This window comes from Oreochromis aureus, linkage group 3 (genome assembly GCF_013358895.1).
Source record: "Oreochromis aureus strain Israel breed Guangdong linkage group 3, ZZ_aureus, whole genome shotgun sequence".
NCBI lineage: Eukaryota > Metazoa > Chordata > Actinopteri > Cichliformes > Cichlidae > Oreochromis > Oreochromis aureus.
This window is the reverse complement of record NC_052944.1, coordinates 15110388-15133829: the sequence shown is the minus strand read 5'-3', so window position 1 is coordinate 15133829 and position 23442 is coordinate 15110388. Positions and strand designations below refer to the sequence as shown.

General features: G+C 40.5%; 1 protein-coding gene across 2 annotated transcripts in view; it reads right to left on the bottom strand.

Moving 5' to 3' along the window:
- Positions 1-23442, bottom strand: part of pcxb (pyruvate carboxylase b) — a 282068-nt gene that overhangs the window by 244341 nt on the left and 14285 nt on the right. For both annotated transcript variants that reach the window (XM_031736804.2, XM_031736803.2), the window contains exons 3-9: positions 22266-22359; positions 21682-21772; positions 18822-18987; positions 17692-17837; positions 13939-14056; positions 12014-12081; positions 9492-9575 (exon numbers count right to left, since the gene is read on the bottom strand). In XM_031736804.2, coding sequence (XP_031592664.1) covers positions 9492-9575; positions 12014-12081; positions 13939-14056; positions 17692-17837; positions 18822-18987; positions 21682-21772; positions 22266-22359 — 767 coding nt within the window. The remainder of the gene's footprint in view (positions 1-9491; positions 9576-12013; positions 12082-13938; positions 14057-17691; positions 17838-18821; positions 18988-21681; positions 21773-22265; positions 22360-23442) is intronic.

Below are 23442 nucleotides of genomic sequence, written 5' to 3'. Positions count from 1 at the left end.
GATATAGCTTCAAAATACCAATAATTCAAGGAAATTTGTGATAATGATGATATAGAAAAGAAATGGTGCTTACAGACAGCAGCATTTATTAGTGCAAACAAAATAAGGGGCATTTTTCATCCTCTTCCAATGAGCTACTCCCACTGCTGATAGGCTACCAACTAAGTCCAAGTGTCGTATTGAGACAGTGATATAGATGTGCTGTGCATTTATGTTCTCTAGCTCACAAAACAAAATCATAAAGCCCAAATGTCTGACAGCGAGCGTAGCATGTCAGCCTCCGATGACAAATCGGCACCTAAGGAAGCCACTCCAGCAGTATGAAAGGGGTTTCACCACACAGGGTAGACGTCCAACAACCCAATACTATGGAAAACATCCAACTAAATATGGAAAACCTTTCACCACTAGAAGAAAATAAAGTTCAATCTAACCAGCCTATAAAAGGCACATGAGGAGGAGATACTAGCAGCTGGTGATGTGCAACCCAAAAGTAAACAAATGACTCGACAGAGCATCGCTGCAGAGCTCGCTAATTGCACCCCACATGACAGAGAGCAAACATCAAATGTTAGCACTAAAGTAGCCCCTGCAGTGTTTTTCCAAGAAACTTTCAACACTTGAGTTTAACAATAACTAAAGCAACTTAACCTCCCAACTCTTTAGCAACTAAACAACAGCCACATAATAAAACTCAATTTGAAACATCTTGCAGCTGGCATGTTGTACCTCGGGTCGAGCTTTTTATCCATTAGCTTAAACCCACACTTTTTCTCCGTGTACCTGCATCTGCAATTTCCACCCACCGTTTGCTCTTCCTGTCACATGGAGCGCAATTAGCGAGCTCTCCAGCAATACTCTGTTGAGTCATTTGTTTACATTTGAGTCGCACATCACCAGCTCTAGTATTTCCTCCTGCTACGCCTTCATAGCCTGGTAGGACTCGGCTGCCTGTTTGTGCTTCAAGTGTTGAACAAGTTAGTTTGTTGCGACACTAGGGTATGTAAACAGCACACCACCATATCACAATATTACATTTTTAATCACATATAAACTTACAGTGGTATGATATTGTACAGCCCTGCTGGCTACCCCAATTGGCGCTGATGAGCCGTGGACATATTTGATTGTGAGCAGCAGTTCTCTCAAGAGACAGCAGAAAGAAGAGTGAGCAAACACAGGCACAATACTAAATAGAAATAAATTATTTCTCCCGCTCTCCATCACACTTAAATTATTTTTCTCATGTCATTGTGCACACAGATTTCAAGCTCCTGTTCTCTCTCTCCGTCACACTTGAAAAACACTGCAACAAATTTAAATTTCCTGCCCTCTTCCACTCCTGAGTGTACAAATAAAATCAATACTGCTTCATTTCTACAGGGAAAAAGGGAAGAAAAAAAAAAATCCCCCCACCCTCACTTGCCACTAAACCAAACAAAACAGACTGAATCACAGTTTAAAATGCAACAGCCTCAATCATCACTCCTACACTGCACAAGTACCAGAATTCAATTCCCCAAAACAGCTGCACAAAATGCAGCGTATGACAGCAACTTTGCCTTCTGCCTTCAGATTAAACTGATAAATATACCATGAAACAAAAACGTCAGGCACTGAGGTTCTGCTGGCATTAAAGTTACCTACAAAGGCACACCTGTTTGCTTTTCCTCTCACACAACAACAACAACAACAACTGTTAAGCTAATTAGGTGGCTACTTCTGTTGCTCACAGATACCCACGGTGAGCTCCTGTGCATAGTAACATCAGGTGTGCATATTATACAGTTAGCTGCTAGCTGCAGCTCATTTTGAAACATACAAAACGCGTTTTGTCCTTCACACTCTGACTGCTAAATGCACCAGTGTGTCTCGAGGCAAACTCCAACTGTGGAATCAAGTGAATCAAATTCATTACAGCAGCTTAAAATGCAAAATCATTGCAGATCATAGGCTTGCATTTTCTCATTTGCTTACGCTCCTTCATAACAGCTACCTCTGCCAAATTCCAATCATGATATAGAGGTTTGAAAAGAAAGTTGGATATTGCTGCCAAACTGTAACATAAAGATCGCTCGAAGAGGCCCAAAGTGTGGGTGAACCAACTGAGCTCAATAGAGAGGAAACATTAAGAGTGTATCAGATGTAGTTATATCAAGATATCTGGACAGTAAGAGAGAAAACAAAACCTTTCCCATAATAAGAGAAAACCACAGACGTCAATAAACCTCAACATATGACTGTTCATATACCATCACATTTTAATATAAGATGATCGATATATAATGAGCTCATTTAACATACAAGCATAAAAGAGGATCATTACAATAAAGAGTACTTGGTGAATTATAGCTGCCAAAGAAAACAAGTTAAAAAAAAATACACAGAAGAAAGGAAGACATCAAAAAGTTATTTATAATACCAAAGTCTGGTGGCAACATCCCAGCCAAGTCTCACCTAACAACTATCATATAGCTGCTCCAAGAGTGGAGTTATTCATTTTCAGTCAATATCTCATGAAGCTGAAAGGCTGTAAACACCTTGATGGCAGGGTGTCAGACTGGGAAGAGGAGTGACTATCCATGATGGTACCAGTGTAGAAAATGAGAAAAGTGTAAGTATGTTACCAGACAGAGACCACAACGCTTAAATAGGTTTGTTTTTTTTTTCCCATATATATCTGGTGTTGTGATTTTAAGTTCAGAAATTAAAGCTAGTCTTGTTAATTTCAGAATTGGAATGAATCCGTTAATATTCTGCATTTATTTTAGGCGCTCTCATTTTGTGGTCAAACCCTTTCCTTTATATTCAGAGCACCTCTGAGTTTTCCAATAGGCTCAAACTCACTTTTAGTTTTGTTCAGCTTAAGCCATGATGTCAGGAAGAGCCTTTATTTTATTTATTTTTAAAAGCCAGTCAGAAAAAAGTAAACAAGAGTGTTTCTGCAGGAGAACCTGTTGAAACAACCTGTGCATGCATGTTTGACACAGACACTCCCCCCCACTGATGTGATGCAGCCATCTCTAGGTGATTCATTTCACCTCTTCATGTCCACATCTGCACCTTCAAACATCTGGCAGAGACTAGCCGTGGCCCTTCTAAGACAGGTTTCATCTCAAACACACCTCATGTTTTTCACATTTTATTTAAGAAAAAAAAGTTAAAGTTAAGGGAAATTCCTCTTCTAAAAAGTAATGATATAATAAAGTCACATTGATATCAAGATTACAGTTACTGACCAAAATAATGAGAACTGTTTTCCCCAATCAAGCAACGCTGCCGTAAACTACACAGAACCACACTCGTTTTACGTGACACTGCTGCTCTCCTGAACGTTTGAAGGAGAGATTCAGTATTGGCATCCTTCCTGTTCATTGATGCAGCAAAAACGGATCAGAATTAATCTGTTGTCAAACACCGTAAATCTAACAGATGATTTATGCACAGCCAGTCAGCAACAAACATACCACTTAGTCTATACTCAATAAGTCAGATCTCTTGGGGCAGTCGCTGCAACTCTGGAAATGCTAGAGTGTAATCGAATTTGTCAAATGTAATGTGCAGTGTCTGAGACACGTTACTTTATGTCTGTCTACTTATCACAGGACTGGAGCATATGTGCAGTAAACCACAGCCCATCAGCGCGCAGATGTTGCACGCTTGCAAGCACTGTGAAACTTTTCTTGGTCAAACCGGGAATTTGTACTCAAATGCAGATATTCAACCTTATTTCCATCATAAAACTCGTGTCCACCAAGCAAAGACAACAGATGGGCTTCACAGCAGCTTTTTCTTTATTAACTCATTGCAGAAGTAAGACATATAGGACACTACTGCTGCACAGCACATATCAAGAGGTATTAAAGGCCAAGCAGTACATGGATGAATGAGCAAGCAATGATGCACCCAATCAGTGGGCCCATCACTGATTATTAAAATCTCACACTGCTATAGTGAGACACATCACTCAAATCCAATCAGGACTGGCTGGGATATTACATGGGCTGGTAAAAAGAATTGTCAGCTATAGACCTTTCACTGAAAACAAAGACAAAGCATCAACACTGAAGCCAGAACAACAACAAAAGCCCCCCCCCCGAAATCCTTTTCCAGGCATGTATACAAAATCAGCTGTTTGAACAGCAGATAACACATTAGAGCACAGAGGCATGGTTTGACAACATCTGATTTTCTTGTGAGATCTGACTCTAATGGCTGCAGGAAGTTACTCCAGCTCTCAGAAGGGTTTGAGCTCAGTGTTGCCAGGCAACTTTGTTCTCCAGGACATTCTATCAGGAAATGTTGTGACCTGTATCGAGTTCAAAGACTGCGCCTTTTCTCTGAAAGACTCTGATGGAGGCTGCTGATAATGGAAGGTGTGATATGTACAGATGGCAAAATGATGGGGGAGAAGAAAAAAGCAACACTATGGAGCCACCATTAAAACCAGATAAGAGAGAAACAGCAGGTGTGTGAATGAGAACGGGGAAAAAAATAAATATTTATACAATGCTATGAAGTAGGATTCAAATCCCCAGAGTTTATATTGTGGAATCTGATACTAAACTGTCAGATATCCACTAAAATGTTACATCAAATATCCAGAGTAAATACAAGAATTAAATAATGCTGCTTGTTGAGGCAAGAAAGCATAACACCCCAATCACCAAAAAAAACCAAAACCAAAAAGTCAATATGGATGTCTTCATCAGGCTTTGAATCTAGATATAGTTGAGGCTATATTGACCAAGGAGTCAGATGCTTTCTTGACGTCATACTAAAAATCAGACTGCATCAAATATGGTATTGCTGCATAATTTGGCATAAATCTAAGAAAGCAGGCACCCAGTACATACAGAGACTAAAGGAATACAAGCCCATACAAGGACTGTACAAGCAGGTAGTTAAACAGGCAATCAAAATGTTGGCAGGCTAAACACCGCTTCTATAATGTATGGATATACACAGATACTTCATTAACCACACCTATTCAACTACTCATAAATGCAATCATCCAGTTGACCAATCAGACTGAAGCAAATTAATGCATTTCAGCATGTAGACATGGTCAAGACTACGTGCTGAAGTTCAGAGCATAAGAATGGGGAAGAAAGGTGATTTAAGTGGCTCTGAGCGTGCCTCGTTTGTTGGTGCTACACAGGCTGATCAGAGAATTTGAGAAACTGCTGATCTGCTGGGATTTTCCTGCACAACCACGTCCAGGGATTAAAGAGAATAGTCTGAAAACATCTAGTGAGCAGCAGTTCTCTGGGCAAAAATTACTTGTTGAAGCCACAGGTCAGAGGAGAACCGCCAGACTGCTTTGAAGTTACAGGGGAACAGTAACACAAATACCTAGTTGTCATAACCAAGTCATGCAGAAGAGCATTTCTGAGGACACACCTTGAATACTGAAGCAGTAGTAGATGCTACAGTAGCATAAATGCAACACTGGATGTCACTTCAAACAGCTAAGAACAGGACAGAGGCTACAAATCTCAAACACATTTCAAAATTATTGTAATAATTTATAAAATCCCACGTCACCTCATTCTCAAGTTCTAGCATTCAGAAACGCGCAACTTCTGATGCACCATCCTAGGGTCAGAAATTGGTGTACCCAACATAAAAGCATGCATCCATCTCCGTATCCTCCAACTGATTTCTTGAACATGAAATTGAGTTCACTGTACACAAATGGCCATTCAAAGCACACCTTTGATGTGTGGTTAAACGGGAGATTTTCATCATGGATCTGTGGCGTGACAAATCTATGTGATACCATCATGTCAGTGTGAACCATAACCACCTAGTTTAATCTGTGGCACAAAGAATTAAGGCAGCTCTAAGGGTAAAACAGGGTCCAACCCAGAGCTAGAAAGGTGTAAGCAATGAAGCGGCTGGTGAATGTAGTTTTATATACATACACAGCGTAGTTAGAAGACCATACTTTTTAATGGTCTTTTTTTTTTTTTTAATGTATGTTTTATGATTGCTGGTTTTATGATCTCATTCTTATATACAGAAACAGATTGTGGCACTGTGCACAAATTTCCCCTCAGGAAGTGTAAAGTCTACTGAAGTTACAGCCAGGCTAACTGCTAATAATCCCTACACTTCATTGCTAGTTTGACTCTAGTTGTTGCTGTAACTAGAGTCAAGCCCTTCTGGTTATAGCAGATCAGCCTGCCCGACTATGCCATGGTGGAATTTCAGCTCACTCTTTACTGCAGATTTCCTTTCTTGAACCCACATCTTAAAAATTCTAATTTTAACTCACTCACAACCGTTAACTTCAGCTTCAACTCAACTTCATTCTCATTCTGAATTTTCTAGTAGAGCAGAATTCAGGTTTCCCCCTCAGGTGTGGCACTTCACCTTCCCCTGAAGCAGCCAAGTATCCCAGCAACGCTGCCACATGTGCGCTTAACTCTCGGTATAATGTCTCAGTTTGTGGAATTCTGCGCCTCGTTTTACGGGAACCCCGTCTTCAAGACAATTTAACATTCCACTCGGTTGAAAGAACACTCTGCTGAAAGGTCTGAGCATCACCAAAATGTATCGTGACAGCAGCCTTCTGGGTTAACAGTGTTCCTCACCTCACAGTTCTTACATGGACTGAATTTTTGCCAAGTGTCATTCAGATATTTCAAACCTCAGAGTTCAGGACTTGACTAAGAGGCGCCGGACTTTAACATCTTACTACTGGAGAATTTCAGACAGTCAATCACATCCTGGAAGGTTTATCATCGTCTTTAATCATAGACATGTGTCCCTAGAGATGTACCAAGAGCTTGATAATCCTCCTATTCTGACATATTTTAAGAATATGCCCTTTGTAATTTTGTCCAAGCCAAAAATTACACCCTTGTGTTTCAATTTTAAAACTTTGTGCTTGCTCTCTATGCCTTTTTTTGAAGTTCTGAAATGTCACAACAAATAAAACTATCCAGAAGTTATTTGACGTGTGGCTCATCCATTTTCACATTTGATCATTTTTGTGTGCGTGTGTGTAGAGACACAGATGTGCACATTTAAAAAGTTTTGAAGATTTGACACAGCTGATTAGACACACAAAAATTAGTTTTACTGAGCACATCTTTATACTACCAACTACGGTTTACAACAGAGTGTTTGGCATTTTTGGCTGGATATCGGGAGGAGTAGGAATAAGGAGGACAGACATAATAACAGTAATGTCTCATACAAAATGCTATTAAATTCAGTGAGTTCCTCATTAAAATGAAAAGACATTAATCAAAATGAAAACTGAACCCAAGATGTCTACCTGTCCAGGACAGAACTGAAAGAAAGTATAATCAAGTTATGGGTATGTAGAAATAATATGAGTATTCCAGTGTGGCTTATAAGATCTTGCATCACCTTACTTTCACGCACATGCAGCTGCATGCACAGGCTGTGACACATGCACACACCCATTAATAATTCTGAAGTAAGCACCAGAGTGCATCCTCAGCATTGCTAAGGGGGTGTTTCAATACCCGAGGTGAGAGCAGGGCTCAGCTCTGAAGTGGAAGCCTCACTGTGGAGACTGACTTAAAGTGAAATGCAGTCACAACACATAGCAGAAAAATGCAAGAACAGAACAGTCGTGGGGGAGGGGGGAGCAAGTGTGGAAGGAAGAAAATGAAAGATGATGCAGAGAGAAAGTGAGACCCCTGGTGATAATCTACAAAGTCTGCAGGTCTGTGAGACTTTCTATTCACCTTTGTTCTACTTTGCAAAAAACTAAGCAGGATGAGCACTCAAGCTCTGTATGCAATAAACAGAAAAAGGTAAAATCCAAACATTTATACAACTACTGTTGGAACTTTAATTTGTAAAGAATGTGAAATAATGCTTATAAAAAGCCTGTTGCCTCTTACCTGACCTGAACCCAGAGAGGAAGAAGGGGGGGGGGGGACACAGACCAGTCACACTAAAGGCCAAATTTCAAGTTACCAATTAACCTAGCAGTCATATTTGGACTCTGGTAGCAAGTTCGAGTAGAGAACACAGAAGTCATGCCAGGATACTTTTTTTTTTTAGACAACTGTGTATAGATTATATTCTTCAACTGTAACAATGCATCAAATAATTAGATTACTGACTTTTTCCTGCCCTGATGTCCACTCAGTCGCCAGTCTCCTCCTAATCATTTTTTAAGTGCCACCACAGGGAGACAAAGTATTGACTGGAGAGGTAAACTGGCAGGAGCACCTGCATGTTTGACTAAAAATATATTTGGCACCAGTGTATCACTAACATATTGAAAGAGAAAGCAATATAATATATTTTATTGATGTTGTCACACCCTTTTTTAACCATTTACTTGTATTTTACAGTCATTTCTATTTCTGCACTGAAGAGTGAAGACACTACATTTCGTCATATTTAAGTCAGCTGGGAACAAAAAAAAAAAAAAAACGGGCATGAGCATGCATGCATGCTGTACTCCTGTTGGCACCCGTCATCCTCACACCAGAGTGACATCACTCTCATTTCAAGCTGTAATATGCAGTCAAGAGCTCGCCGCTGCTGCTCTTAAACACACAAGGAGACATGGTTTGTCACTTTAGGCAGACGAGCTGGGTGATGTTGATATGATTACTGGAGAAAAAAAAAAAAACCTCCCTGCTAGAGCAAGGTCACATCACCAGTCTCGAAGTCTGTCTTACATAACGATCAGTAACAAAGATCATTCTTCAGCAAATCACCATCCCTGTCTCCAACCTCCTCCCTCATCGCTCCTATCCATTCCTCAACTGGACCATTACCCGAAAAGGCCATTTCTTGAAATCTCTCCTGAGAGATGAGGCTCGACTTAAGTGGCGCTGTCATACTTGAGCCAACTTTTCAATGATTTTAAAAAAAGGTTAAATTACAAGGTGAGATGCTCGCCAACTGCTCAAACACTCATATCCACAATTGCATCCTCAGTCTACACTGCTGACAACCATTTCCACCCATTTTCAAATTACAATTTCATTTTCACAGTTAGGCAAAGCGCCAACATTACCTTCGAAAAAAAATCACAGGTAGTCGGCACATTAAAATTCTTGGGCAGAATCCGTTGTTTTGCAGACCAATTATAGACAGGAAAGTGAATTGTATGGGGAATTTGCTCAGGCTTCTTAAAAACAACCCGATGGTTGACAGTACTCGCCAGGAAAGCCTTTTCAGTTTCAGTGAGCTATTTCTTCCCCAGGCTGCCAACTTTTCATAACAAGTGTTCTAAACTTAACACTGCACATTCGACACACTGAAACCTGCTTTCACAGTCTGCGGAGGAAACGCCGCGTCCAAATGTAGAAGCTGTCTTCACATCAGGCCACAACGGCATGAATATTTTGATTTGAGCAGTTTATGCTCAGTGATTACAAAAATGTTTGCCAAAAAAAAAAAAAAAAAAAAAAAAAAAAAAAACAAAACATGAGGAGCAGTTAAACTGAGCAGTGTTTAGCTATGACTCAAGGGTAAAGCAGCCTTACCTGTCTGGCAAGGTTGACAGCATCCGCGTGAAGCCGATCTCTGAGATGAGGGTCCAGCTGGAACGCCGGTGCAATCTCCACAACCTTCAAATCAATGAGACCATTAATATTACCAACATCAGGAGGAAAAGTTAAGACTGATAACAAGCACTGTGGCATAATGTGGTTCAAATGGTGAACTGGCAGCAAGTCTTTTTCTTGAACCTATAAAGTAAATGACTGCAGTGTGAGCTGGCTATGGTATGCATCTTTAGATTGGACCCCTGTAAGCCTGGCTTTCATGACAATCTGAAACCTCCTGGGATAAATGAAGGCTCAAAACACGAAGAGGATAGCACCTTTGTTTTCCCAGCATCTATTAATAACTTTCCCCACAGAAATGTAGGACAGTGAATCATCTGGAGAAACTGCAGAAAACCTGATTGACAAAAAGGAGCCCTGTTACCAAGCGAGAGAAAGAGGGAGCGCGACAGAAACCAAACCAGGGTTAAAACCCTCAGATGAGCAGTCACCAGACAAAGACAACAGGACTGGAGGTGGGGTCTGGGGTCTGGATGCATCCACTGCCTGTAGTAGACCTAGATTATTAGTAGATTAGCAGCCCTTGAGGCACTGAGAGAGACGGGTGCTAATAATTCATTCTGACACTTCTGGAGGAATCTGGATTCAACTAAATCACAACACTCAGTTCTGATTCATTTAGCCCAACACAGAGGATAAGAATTTGCCTCTTAATTCTCTTAGACATTAGTGGTGCATTCGATACACCCGAAAGCAAATGGCTTTATTAATGTACCACTGAAATACATGTGCAATTTAAAACCCTACCAAGGTTGTATGACTGAGTAATTAGCCATGGTGATGACTTCACACCATTTAAGGGACATCAACCATATTTTAAAAATATTAATTAAACTGGAAACATGCAACACGATAACTGCAGATCATCATCCATCATGTTGACCTGCTTTGTAAGCCGTTTGGTGCTGGATAGGCAGCGTGCAGCAGGCTTATTTTCATGGTAAACAGCGTTGATGAGAGTAAAGCTGTGGGTGATGAATCAGAACAATGAGCTTAAAGATGCTTAAATGCTCCAGAGAGCTGCTGGGTACTGCAGAGTTGGCAGATAATTGTCTATTGGTTCATTACTAGAAGTGGCTGTTTACCCGTAACACAGAAATGTAATCTATTGTTTATAAGGAATGGTGCTTCTTGTATTTTCTATAGTGCTTACAACAGTGCTCCCAAAGCCCCAGATTTCACTGTATTTCACTATAAGACAAACTAATAAACCTACTTTACCCATTTAGTCAATGCTATAATTTGTTTTTTTATTTTCCACGCTTGATAGAGTTTGTCATTTAAGCGTTAGTGAAACAGAGTGAGCAGATTATCTTGGTTATGCACAGCCTTGTGTTTAGTGTGGCTGCAGATCACTACGCTGGAGTCTGATCCATTTCTTTTCACTGCGTCAAACAAGTCGACCCATCAGGGCAAGTCAGTTCAAAGCAACGTAACCAGTCACAAATTTAAAAATAAGTAAAACCCCTAGAACTCAATAAAATCTCTATCAAATCTTAATGCCATAAAGAAGCCTCTCTCCAAGTAAGAGTAGCACTTCTGCGACATAAAGAAAACTAAAAATATCCCAGCTGCGCTCTGCCATCCCAAATCTACTTCAACAAGCAACTATTCTTGTTTCTGAGATTGAAAGAGATCTTAGATTAAGGGCAAAGGCAGATTAAGGCTGGCAGAATCAAAGACCAGCAGCTCTAGCATGAACAGAGCCACTAATATGATTATCATCTGTAATTTGATTAAAAGGGAAAGGAAGAAAGTGATGAAAACACATGATTAAAACTGCTCTGAGGTGACAATATGTAATGAAATATTACACATGTTAATCAGCTTCCTCTGATGAAAGCACTGTTACATTGAGTGATTAGATGGCAATTTCTATTTCTATTCCCCCTTTCATCTGATATTCAGTCATTTTTGTTAATTTGATAATCAGGTGATGCCGTAATACCTCATTTCTCTCTGTAACAGTCCGATGAATGCCCGCCTGATTAATATGAATGAATCGAAACGTTCTCAAAGAAACTGCTTTTGTTGATCCAAGTTGATTTGTGGGAGGATTATGCAGTTACTACAGTTGCTGCCAAGACTCCCATTCACACAGGATTAACAGTGGCTAATTTTTATTGGAATAAGATCCTCTTACCCCCTGCAGCTTAGAGCTTTCTATGACACTCAGGGCCACCTGTGCTATATTAACCATTATAAAGGATTATTAACGTCACACAGAGTACGCCACTGAATTAGCCCATTTCCTCAAATACAAGAACTAAACACTACAGTCTATTGTAAATTTTCTCAGCAATGCACGCTCATCCAATCCATGCTTATGACTTATTTCATGCCCACCCACCATTATCAGGCACTTCATATTAATCTACTTAATGAAGCAACGCCGCAAATAAAATCTTAAATGAAAACAAAGGCGAAAAAGAGGGCATCACCTTCTGGTGTCTCCGCTGAATGGAGCAGTCTCTCTCGTAGAGGTGGATGACATTACCATATTTATCGCCTGAGGAAAGACAAAGATGTAAGTGAGGAAATAACAGAGGAAGCAATTTTACAAAAAATTTAAAAAAATAGATAAGCAACAGTATGAGGACAAAGAGCAGTGTAAAGAGTGTGGCTGCGTTCAAGGACAGGACATTTTCTTGATGCTTCAACGTGAGGCAAGCCCAATTTTGGAGCATTAGAGACGGTCCCCAACCGCCGGGCCACGGACCGAGTCGTTTGGTACCGGCCCGCGAGAGTAAAATTTATGGTTTTCAGGGTTTTTAATCGTTAACTCAGTTTCCCTGGGTCTTTTTCCCGTGTTGTAGTTGTGAGTCTTATTTTGAAAGAAATGTTTACGCGTTACCATAGCAACCAGAGAGTATTAATGGGCAGAGAGGAGGATGTTACTCTCAATGTTGTTGGCACATTTCAGGAGGACGCTGCTAATAAAGTTACAGTGAATCCGCGTTTATTGTTATATTTACACAATACCACTTTATTTTGTTGTATTTATCTGCGACACCTTAAAGGCTGTGAAAATATTGTCGGACATTAAACTGGTCTGTGGCACAAAGGTCAGGGACCGCAAACAGCTTTTTGTTACAATTATAGCATCAGATTTGAGCAATTGCTACTGCAGATAAGTAGAATATGACATGAAATGATGAGTAAGACATTTTATGTCAATGTGACAAAACAAGGCATTATTACTTAACAGGACTAAAAGATAAGACTGATAGTTGAGAAGCTAAATAAATCAAATTCCACAGATTTTACTTAAATAGTTTAATGTGCAAGAGTTCATTAAAAGACAATGCAGTCAAGACAGTAGAGCCCTTTTTCTTCACTTATTTATTCCCCAAATACTTCCTAGATTGGTCCTTTTTTCTTAGATAACAGTGACATTTTTTAATTTGCCTTCTTCAAATTTCTCCTTTTGTCAAATGATTCAAAATCAAAAGCTATTCAGTGGCTCACGGTTGTGAACCATTTTGTTGTTACAGCTATTCATCTGTAACAATTTTACTGAAAATTACTGCAGTTAATGGACCATCAAAACAGTTTCAGATCAACTTTTTCAAATAATCGTTTAAACTGTTAGTCATCACAATCAACTTGCAGAATAGAACACGAGCAAACATGCGAACCGCCGTTTGTTGAGTTAAAACAGTCCAATAACTACAAACTATCACAGTTTAACTGCACTAGTTAATGTTGTATACCTCCGAAATAGTTCTTACAATCTAACAGAAGCAAGGATTGATGGAAGCTGTGCAGAAAATGCAAAATAAATAAATCTCCTGGTTAGATATTTGGATAAGAATAAGAAGAAATGAAACTGGATGGCAAAGGGAGGAGAGAAGAAAAAAGAGAATAAAGGGAGACCCAGAGAGGAAAGTGGGGACTGAAGGACTGCCAGAATTCAGAGGGCTGGCAAAGACACGGCTGTTAGCAGGTAATTCAGAAAATTCACAAAATCCTTTGCAAGCCCTAAAGAGAGCAATTAATCACAGTGAACGTGCACACGCTCGCACACGCGCTTAGCTATGGTAAATTCTGAATGCCACCTTGTGTATGTGTGGCCATGCAAACATGCAGACACCTCTGTGCAGTACAGGCACTTCCTGTAAGTGTTGGTGTTGGATTTCAGTACTGTAATAGAGTGCTTGCAGAGTTACATGCACTAAGATGAGAAGATGTAATGGCTGGAGAATAAATCATCTTCCCCCTCATTGTTCATCTGCTTCACCTCCTCCCTTAGCACTCTTAGATTTCAAGGACTACAATGCAGTTTGCTTTCTTAATGAAACTCAGATAAACATAAACCAGATAAATTGTTAAAAGGCAAACGTAAATGAAGTCAGAGTGCACTTACCAAGGATCTGAACTTCGATGTGCCTCGGCTTTTCAATAAATTTCTCGACAAACAAGGCTCCGTTCCCAAAAGCCGTCAGGGCTTCAGAGTAGGCCCGCTGGTAATTCTCCTCAAGTTCCTGACAAACAAGAAAAATCCATACATGTCCGAGTTAGTTCAACCATTCAAGAGACACAGTCCCAGCAAACTAATGCTTTTCAAATGTATGCAGTGGTATTATTCGTGTTATTTAGAAAACTGCTATTCCCCTTTCGCACACAATATTTTATTTGTCCAGACAGAAATGTTTACATTCCCCTAGAGAGCAAGACGGGACAATATCTGTGGGAGATCACGGTCCACCATGTTCAAGGTCACGACTCCATCTGCGTTTGTCAGTCTGCAAAACTCTGCCAGCCAATTCAGTCTCCTCTATGGGGGAAAGACTAATCACAACCAGACGCCCTTCCCCTGAGCCTCAGGAAAGGAAACTCGAGTCCATCCTCAGCTGTCATCTCATAGCCTTGACAAAAAAAATGCTTTTTGAGGCACAACTACAACATTCAAGGGAACTGCAGACGTCATCAGCGCTGCTAAAAGCAGTGTGTCAAAGAAAAGGGCAGAGGTGGCCCAAAAGGAAGCCACAACTTTCAAAGAACAGGAAATTATACAACTCTAATATATAAATAAGCCTTTAAATATCTGATCAGACTCACAGGCTACCAATAAGGGGACAAACAATTTAGCACCAAGCATTCACCAACTGGCTTTGTCACCACTTAATCAGGTGATCATGGACTGAAGCTAGTGCTACGTGCACAGGAAAAACCTGCTAGTTACTTTCAGGGACTCCCAAGTCTGACTGAATGCAACACTTTGGGGGGAAAAAAGGGTTCAGAAGTTGCTCAATCACATTGTCATTTACAAGCCTGCAGGTGCAAAAGGACTTTTGAAAGACTGGGAAACTTATGAGGATCGCATTTGTACTCCTTCCACATCTTCTCAGTGCATCATCAGGTCTGGCCACTGGAGCTTTGATGCTTGCCATTCCCCCCGTCCTCTTCACATCAATCTTAGGGGGTGGAAATAATAAAATCTAGCAGACTAGCTTATCTTAGCCTTGCTTATCAGTAAACATACACATCTCATCCTACAATATGTTGAGAGTATTAGCTTCGGTCTGTTAATTCAGCATACAAATGACCTACGAGCTGGCCTTAATGGAATAAAAAGTCAACCTACGCATTGTTGCTCGGCGGTCCCAACAGTACAGAGAAACCTCTTTACAATTTCCTCACATCGTATCTGCTGGAGCTGCTGAGGCCCTTGTGACTCAACTGAATAACTAGAAATGTCAACAACTAATTAATTAGACTGGGGTACAACTCAGAAAAGGTCATACTTTCCAACGGGTTGCCGACTTGCAAGGCTCAATGACTACAGTACGATGCAACACTGCCACTACTCATGTAGATCAGTAACTAAAGCACAGTGCCAGTGAATAAAGCGGGGCTTACATTTAAACTGACACTGGTCAGTGTAACTCGTGTTTCTCGATCCAGGCTTTAGTAAATGTTCCGCGCAGCACATCCGCCCAACGATATGATACGATACAAATTAGGAGAGAGTGATCTGGTTAATCTGAGGGCCAAGTAAAGACGTTAAACTGTTTATGGTGCTAATATTTTTGAGAAATGTTTGCCGTTAACATAACATTACACTGCTCAAAGAGTCATCAGGGAATATTATTAAAATCAAGGGGCAGCAATGAGGCTCCCTCCACTGTCCTGATATTGCTAACGCTAGAAACAAAGCAACCTCGAGGCATGCACTAAAACAGGGGTGATAACTTGACACTTCCTGGTGTTTAAAGGCATAAAAGCCCCTTTGAGGGACACACTATGAAATAAATACACAATTGTAAGGGTAAAATAAAAATCACATCTTTGGCTTCCTTTTAACCCTCTATAATTTCTAATATTATGTAATAAAACAGAAAGACATAATACAATTACCCTCATATTGAACAGTGTCGAGATAAACTGTACCGTCTCCGCTTGGCCAAGTCGCCAATAGCAATCAACTGAGGTTATGAGGTTAAAGTACAGCTATCCTGAGTTTTTTCCACAAGCATTTCCCAAAACACCAAACATCAGCCGACCATCGACGCTGAAGAGCTTAATGAATGTATTTTAAGGGACTCTTGTGAGGTTAACGGTCTGTAACCAGCACCGTTATAGAAAGACGCTCACCATACTCAATATAGATGAAATAAAACAGCAGAAGCACCATTTACGCAGGCCATCACCACACTTCTTAAATTATTAATGACCACTTTGTGGGTCATTGTGTGTCATGTCGGGCTCAGACTGCTGGAGCTTGGGATAATTCGGATATTCAAAGAAGAAATCTGATCCCAGACCTCGGTCAGTGACGACAATGGCTCGAATTCAAAGTCTTGGTTATGTGAGAGTTAGACACTGGGTGATTATGACAACACTTTTGCACAACAGAGTGCAAAACAAGCCTACAGAGCGATGAGTAAAAGGGGACATACTTAAGCAAAAACAGGTTTATGCATCTCTTTCTTTTCTATCAGTTTTAAATTTTTTCAATTACTGTGTTTTAGTAGTGATGCAAATAGATTAATACTGAAATCCCACCAGCTTGGTGACAATTAAGCCCCAATGCTTGATATAGCAGCCTGGGTTTGTCTAGAAAGTCTACACTGTCCAGTCGCATGAAGGCAAAAATGCCCCGGGTAAAAAATAAATTCCACTCGGCCTATGAGAAACCACACAGCATTATCGCCACAGGCTTGAGGGAAAAGCCGCCAGCATCACTAAATGAGCAAATTTTGCTGGCTAACTGGATAGGTCGCACAGGCATGTGTGGCTGCACTGAGTGGAGGTTTCCCCTCCATATCCAAGGGGTTTTCTTAATGTGGCAACATAGTGTTTATTTGTAGTTCATTTACTGAAACTGTTCAATAAACTACATTTTTAAGGCAGAGTTTTGAAACATACTTGCAGGCACTAAAGTTGGGATAATAAACATTAGAAATATTGGAAAGTCCAGTTGTTCCTGATTGCGTCATTGTTTTGCAGTTTGTGCACACATTACTGACAGATACAGTCTTGCTGAAAAACAAACGATCTGTGTCGGCCATTGTTTTTTGCACCAATCCCACATTTTATATCCAGATAACACTTTTGAGCCAAGAGATGAAGCTAAAATTCCACCTCCTGTAATATGGGCCCACTATAAGATTATGCTACCTATTTTGATAATCATCTGCCATTTATATACTCTGTTTATATTTCAGTTATTAGCATCAAGGACATGTTGAGACATTTTACCGTTATGGACCAAAAAAAAAAAAAAAAAAAATTTAAAAAAAAATAAAAAAGGTAAAATGCATGAGATCAGTTAACTGTCCATTTTTCATTTTAAACAGTGAGACAATACTTTAACTGTGCCTGCTGGACAGCCTCCAATTATACTCACTTGAAAGAAAAAAAAGAAAGCCTGAGCCAAACCGAAATCACTCAGACTCCTTCACTAAGTGACCGAGGCACTTTCGGGGCACAGATTCCAATACATCCAGAGTGATTGGTGCCCAGAGAGCTAAATGCCCAGTTTGAGATTTGCAAGCAATTTCAACTCAATTCAAAGCAAACGGAATTAATAAAAACGAACACAAAAATGTGTCATGAGGTTGGTCAGTCAAGACGCAGTTTAAACAGCTTCCTCTGACACCATACAAGCGCTCACCTCATATTCTCTGACCACCCTCATGCCGCGACCACCTCCACCATAGGCTGCTTTGAAGATAATGGGGAAGCCGTATGTCTGGGCAAACGCCTGCGCCTCCTGCAGACTTGAGATGGGAGCATCTGTTCCTGGGACCACAGGTACTCCTACACAGGGTTGGGTTTGTGACAAATATGACTTTAAAAAGGATGTCAAACGTTACAGAGGAGGGAAAAAAAGAAATAGCAGCACCATAATTATGACAGTTACTGATACAATCAAAGAACATTGGCAGCCATTAAAGACAGCAGTGCAATCTAAGACTCACTTGGTCTTGAAATACTAAATTATTTAGTGGCTCAAAATGACAAAAGCATCCCATTAATAGAAATATAGCTTGTTAGATTTCCTACAGTTGCATAAAAGAAAAAGAGCATGCTCTTAAAATATTCATCACCTCAGTGAATACAAATTTAATACAAGCATTAAAGCGATAGCAAATGCAAAGCCAGAGTGAAAGGTAGATGGAGGTGTGACTCATCTTCCAGAGTGATTTAAATTTAAGCCACACTATTACTAATAGCGTCACAAGCTTTACATGCACACTACCAGTCAGCTACGCTTCCATTTTATCATAGTAAGTATACAACTACTACCATCACATAATATGAACCTATTATAGACGTTTCCAATTCCATATTTTCCCCTTTACTCGAACAGCCTTGCATGATTCAAGGTTCAAAACAATCTTCATATTTTGCTGGGCCTTGGTGCTTCAGTTCATCCTCTGGTACAAGCAGTTTCAATTCTCCCTTTGAGCCAACTTTCTTCTGATTTGCTGGCCCTTGCAGAATGAAGGCTTGAATAGCAGGGTTGTGAGGCTGCTGTGCTCACCTGAGATGACCAAATTAAGCACATTTGCCATTTTTAAAAAGCCAGGAATATTTTAAAAATGCTGTCAGGAAAGGGGCATTTGGAGAAGTCTGAAGCCTGAGATATTGGCTCAGAAATTTCCTGTACATGCACGGACTTTATTATTTCAGACACCTATATCCATCTACAAAAAGCACAACAGGTCCAGTATAATGACCGAGCCTTAAACTACATGCAACCGAGCATCATAACAGCAGTTTGGGGCGGTCGTATCATACCTGCACTGATGGCCAAGGAACGAGCCTCCACCTTGTCACCCATCTTGCGCACCGTGTCTGGAGATGGTCCAACAAACATCACCCCGGCATCCGAACAGGCCTGGGCAAAGTCTGCCCGCTCAGACAGGAAACCATAGCCAGGATGGATAGCATCCACACCGTTGTCCTAAGTAGTGAGAGAGACAGATGGATAAAGACTTTTTTAAATTCACCCATCCCAGAGAAAGTAAATATAGCTCAGCTAAGCTGCATGAGTTGTGTTAAACAGAGAGCCACTGCGGGCCCCAGTTAGCACTTGGCTGTCTATTAGTGAGAGAAACAAAGAGGTGTCACACACTAACCTCAATGCTTTAACACATGCAATCTCATGGGTAGTGCAAAGAATTTGTGTTACTTAAAAATGGTTCCGAGTTAATTTTATTCTCATTTTATCTTAGTTACCGTTACCATCATCATCATCATCATCATCATCTGCTCAATGGACACCAGTAGGAGACTGAGTGAACAGACAGGCGTAGATAATTTGAGGGTCAGCGGGAAGGTATCGAGTATGTGTACACACACACACACACACACACACACACACACACACACTCTACAAAGGGTAGCAGACAGATACAGTAGCTGCCGAGGCTGACAGATAGAGCCATCTCTGGATCAGTATGTGCCATCTGCTCTCGGATACAAGGCGGACTATAATTATGGGCTGTCCCGTTGTTAAGGGAGCTGTTACTGGCAGGCCAAAAGAGGCACTGAGTCACACAGAAACATAGCAAGTGGCATGCATGCACACAAGCAGGTAAAAGAAAAAAACCCACAAATGTAGCAAGACGTGGACAGCAGATGAAGATTAACACAGAGGTTAACACGATACAGTAGGGGTGCACACGTGTGAGCTCACATTCACGTCCAACACAAGTGAAACCGTTTTAATTGTCATGTTAGACGATTTTAAGAAAAGAATCATCTTGTTAGCGGCTAAGTGAAGACACATTGTGAACAAGAGGTAAACATACTCTAAATATGAAAGGGTGAAAACAGAAACACACACACTTAATGCTGGCATAGCTCTCAAAGAGCCAGACGGATTTTAGAGAAATGAGTTGGATGGACAAAGGCTCCCCAACTTGGCCAGCTGACCACATGCCCACGCAGAAAATTATAAACCATGAGAGATTGATCAGAAAAATGATAATGAACAACTGACAGCATATCCTGGAGGGGTGGAAGGAGGATGGGAAAGAAGAGATGCAACAAAGAGCAGATATGATCTACACAGAGATAAGTGGCACAGGGAAGAGGAGAGGAAGGGAGATGGGAAATGAAAGTGAAAAGGAAGTAAGGAAAGCAGAAACAAGATGGGGGGGGAAAGGAAGAAACAAGAAACTGTGGACCCTAGACACGGATACTGACCACAAAGAAAAACATCAACAGGGCAGGGGTGTGCGAGTAGAGCATGGAAATACAGTATTCCCTTTGCTTGTGCAAGAGTCATACTCCAATCCATGTCCAGTCTCCAGCTAGAAGCTTTGCTCCACTACTGACAGCAAAAGACGAGACTTGCATATCATGGATTTTCATTTCACTCAAAGGCAAAAATTAAAAAAAAAAAAAAATTCAATTACAGTGAAAAATTACAAACTAGCCAGCAGCGCTTTATCAAATTCTTCATTTTGGGGACCGTTAAGATACGTATGGGCACTGTACATGACACAACACAAATGCAAATCAGCGCATCCCCATATTCATATGGAATGATGAAATGAAAATGATGTATTTTTGGGATCCATAAAAGAATATTTAAAGATGTTAATAGTTGCTGCATGTGTGGCGATGTTGGAGCAAACCTTTGGTCAGACTGGCCCAACTCTTAAGACTGAGTACATAGAGGCACATATGCTACATTATTATAGTAAGACTAGACGTTCTTCCATGTTAGATGCCAATGGATGGCAACAGATCAATTTAACATATATACACTGTGTTCATGTGCTTAGGAGACGAACCAGTGGAAAAAAAAAAAAAAAAAAAAAACAGAAATTCCGGTTTTAATATTTGAATCCTACTGAGATCTAAGAATCTTCTGTAGTGTACCAGAGATGTTTTAAGGGAAAAAAACGTTGTAATTTGATGAATTGTTGCAGCACTAATGAAGGCTCTTGTCCTGGTGTAAGTCGAGCTTGAAAATGCTGCTGTTTCACGAGCTTGGTTGCTCAAACAGTGCGAAATTTTAATTTGATTGATTTTAACTCATCCTGACAATTTAAAACAATAACTCGTCTTTAGAAATAAACATTTATTGAGCTTAAACTCAACTTTAAACAGCGACATTTCATTAGTGACAATTATAACTCAGCTTAAAGCCAAAATAAATGAAACAGGAAAATCAGGTAGCGAGGTCATGCAGTCGAGAATCGAGCCTGGAATTAGAGACTTGCTTTGCGTTTCTTGGGAAACTTGCATCACACATTCACCTACAGTTATAACTTAATTAATCCTGACTTAACAGGAAGTGTTTCAGAATTTTAGAGCAGGGAAAAAAGTGCAGCGCTGTAAGGAGAAGGAGTGCGCTGATCTTATATGAGGAACAAACGATTGCGCTGCTTTCACTTTGGTCAGAACATCAATCTGAAAATAATCTCAGCATCATTTTTTTATCTGAATTACCTCATTTTGTTTATTTAACTCCACCGAGAGCCAAAAATAATAAGTGAAAAAAAAAAATCTGATTATCACACAGCTGTACTTCCCAGTGGCTTTATTGTGTCTTTGTTAGCTCTTCCAAGTTTCTCTTGAGACATGTGAATCACCGTACAGGTGAAGTGGAAGAGTTACTTTTGTGAAGGTGAAAACTTGTTACCTTGGCAACTTTGATGATGTCTGGAATATGCAGGTATGCTGCAACAGGTGGCAGGCCTTTCCCAATCAGGTAAGCCTCATCCGCCTTCTGCCTGTGAAGACGAGAACACGCAAAGACGTGCATTAGTGAGACGGAAGGGGGCCAGCTCAAAATATAAATGCATAAAAATCAGGCTGCATGTACAAATACACACCAGCTTTCAGTAAATCAGGTAAACTATAATCATTTAAAACATTATACAACACAAAAGTATCCATGTTATATTTGAAGCTCACGAAGAGCCAGATTAGTTTGTGTGCATGTAAACTAAGCTGTGCGATTACCTGAATGTTTGTAATGTCAATACAATTATACTTATGTCCCCACTTAACATCAACCGCAAAACAAAGAACCCACCCAAAGCGCTGGAGCGGAGAAAAATGCTCCCAAGACTCCTTTTTAATTGCTATTACCTCTAATCAGCTGTTAGCATTCTGTAATCAATATCCAGCAGTGGCAGGCGAGACATTTAACAACACATATGCCCATGAAGCCATCTTTATTTAAAACACTGCGGTTCACTCTAATGTAGCACACACTAATACCTGTGCATTTGTCCAGTGTCCTGCTCTGAATACACGGCCACGGTTCGAATCCCCAGCTCGGTGCAGGCTCTGAACACGCGGATGGCGATCTCACCTGAAAGACGAGAGGCACATGTGATGACTCAATGGTGAAGGCGGTTTGGTTTAGCTTTGCCACTCCATCTGTTCCCTTCCTTTATCCGTTTTCTTTTATTATTCCCTTTATTATGCAAATGTCTTTATTTTTTAGGAGACTGTGTGTAGAGGGAGGCTGTAGTTCTTTCATCATCTAGGTTTTATAAGCACAGACTTTATAGCATTTTATCAACATCCTGTAGCATTTTGCATCTAATGCCTCAGCTGAGAAAAGAAGCCTGAACTTTGTGATGTATGGCATGAAAACAAGAAAAAAAAAAAAAAAAAGTCAGACACTGCAACAAGTCAACAGTTTTTAACTCAAGTTTGAGAGAACAGCGTAAAATCTCAGCTTCAGACAAGCAAAACGCTCCCTGACTTTTATCTTGCTGTCACAAGAGCCAAATACTTGTTTTTCAAGCAACACGCAGTTTGAGGGAGAAAGTTAAGTTGCTGAAAACAAGTAAGCTGTGTTGTTCTTGCTTGAAGGCGAGGACAGCGTTCAAACATTTGTACGGCTTTAAAAAAAAAAATAAAAATATGAGGAGAGTAGACAAGCATGAAAGGAGTAAATTCTGGAGAAGAGCAACAGCATGAACATGAAAAGGATGAAAGCGTGAGGGATAAGAGAGAAGAGGACGAGATGTATGGAAAACTGACAGATTAAAATGTGGTTAACTTTAAAAGAACAATGCAAAAAAGAGAAAAGGCACTCGAGCTTGTCTTGAGGACGAAACACTGTGACAGGAAGTGGGGAACAGAAATGAAAAGAAAGGAGAGGAGTTGGTAAAAGAGCAGAGAGGCTATGGCAGAGAGGAGATATGTTTGGTGAAGTGGAATCTGGGCTGATATGATATGATGGTGTGCCCTTATCGCCACATAGGCGCGCGCACACTGCAGCCAAGAAAGGCCCGATGCACTCCAGTGTGATGAATGTGATCTTATGTGGTGTTGCTATCGCGTCAGGCTGATGCGAAGGAGGATGGACGGAAAGCCCCGCTGTGTTCGAGTATGAAGGACAGACCACAACTCATTTGAATCACATGGATGTATTCCAGCAGCT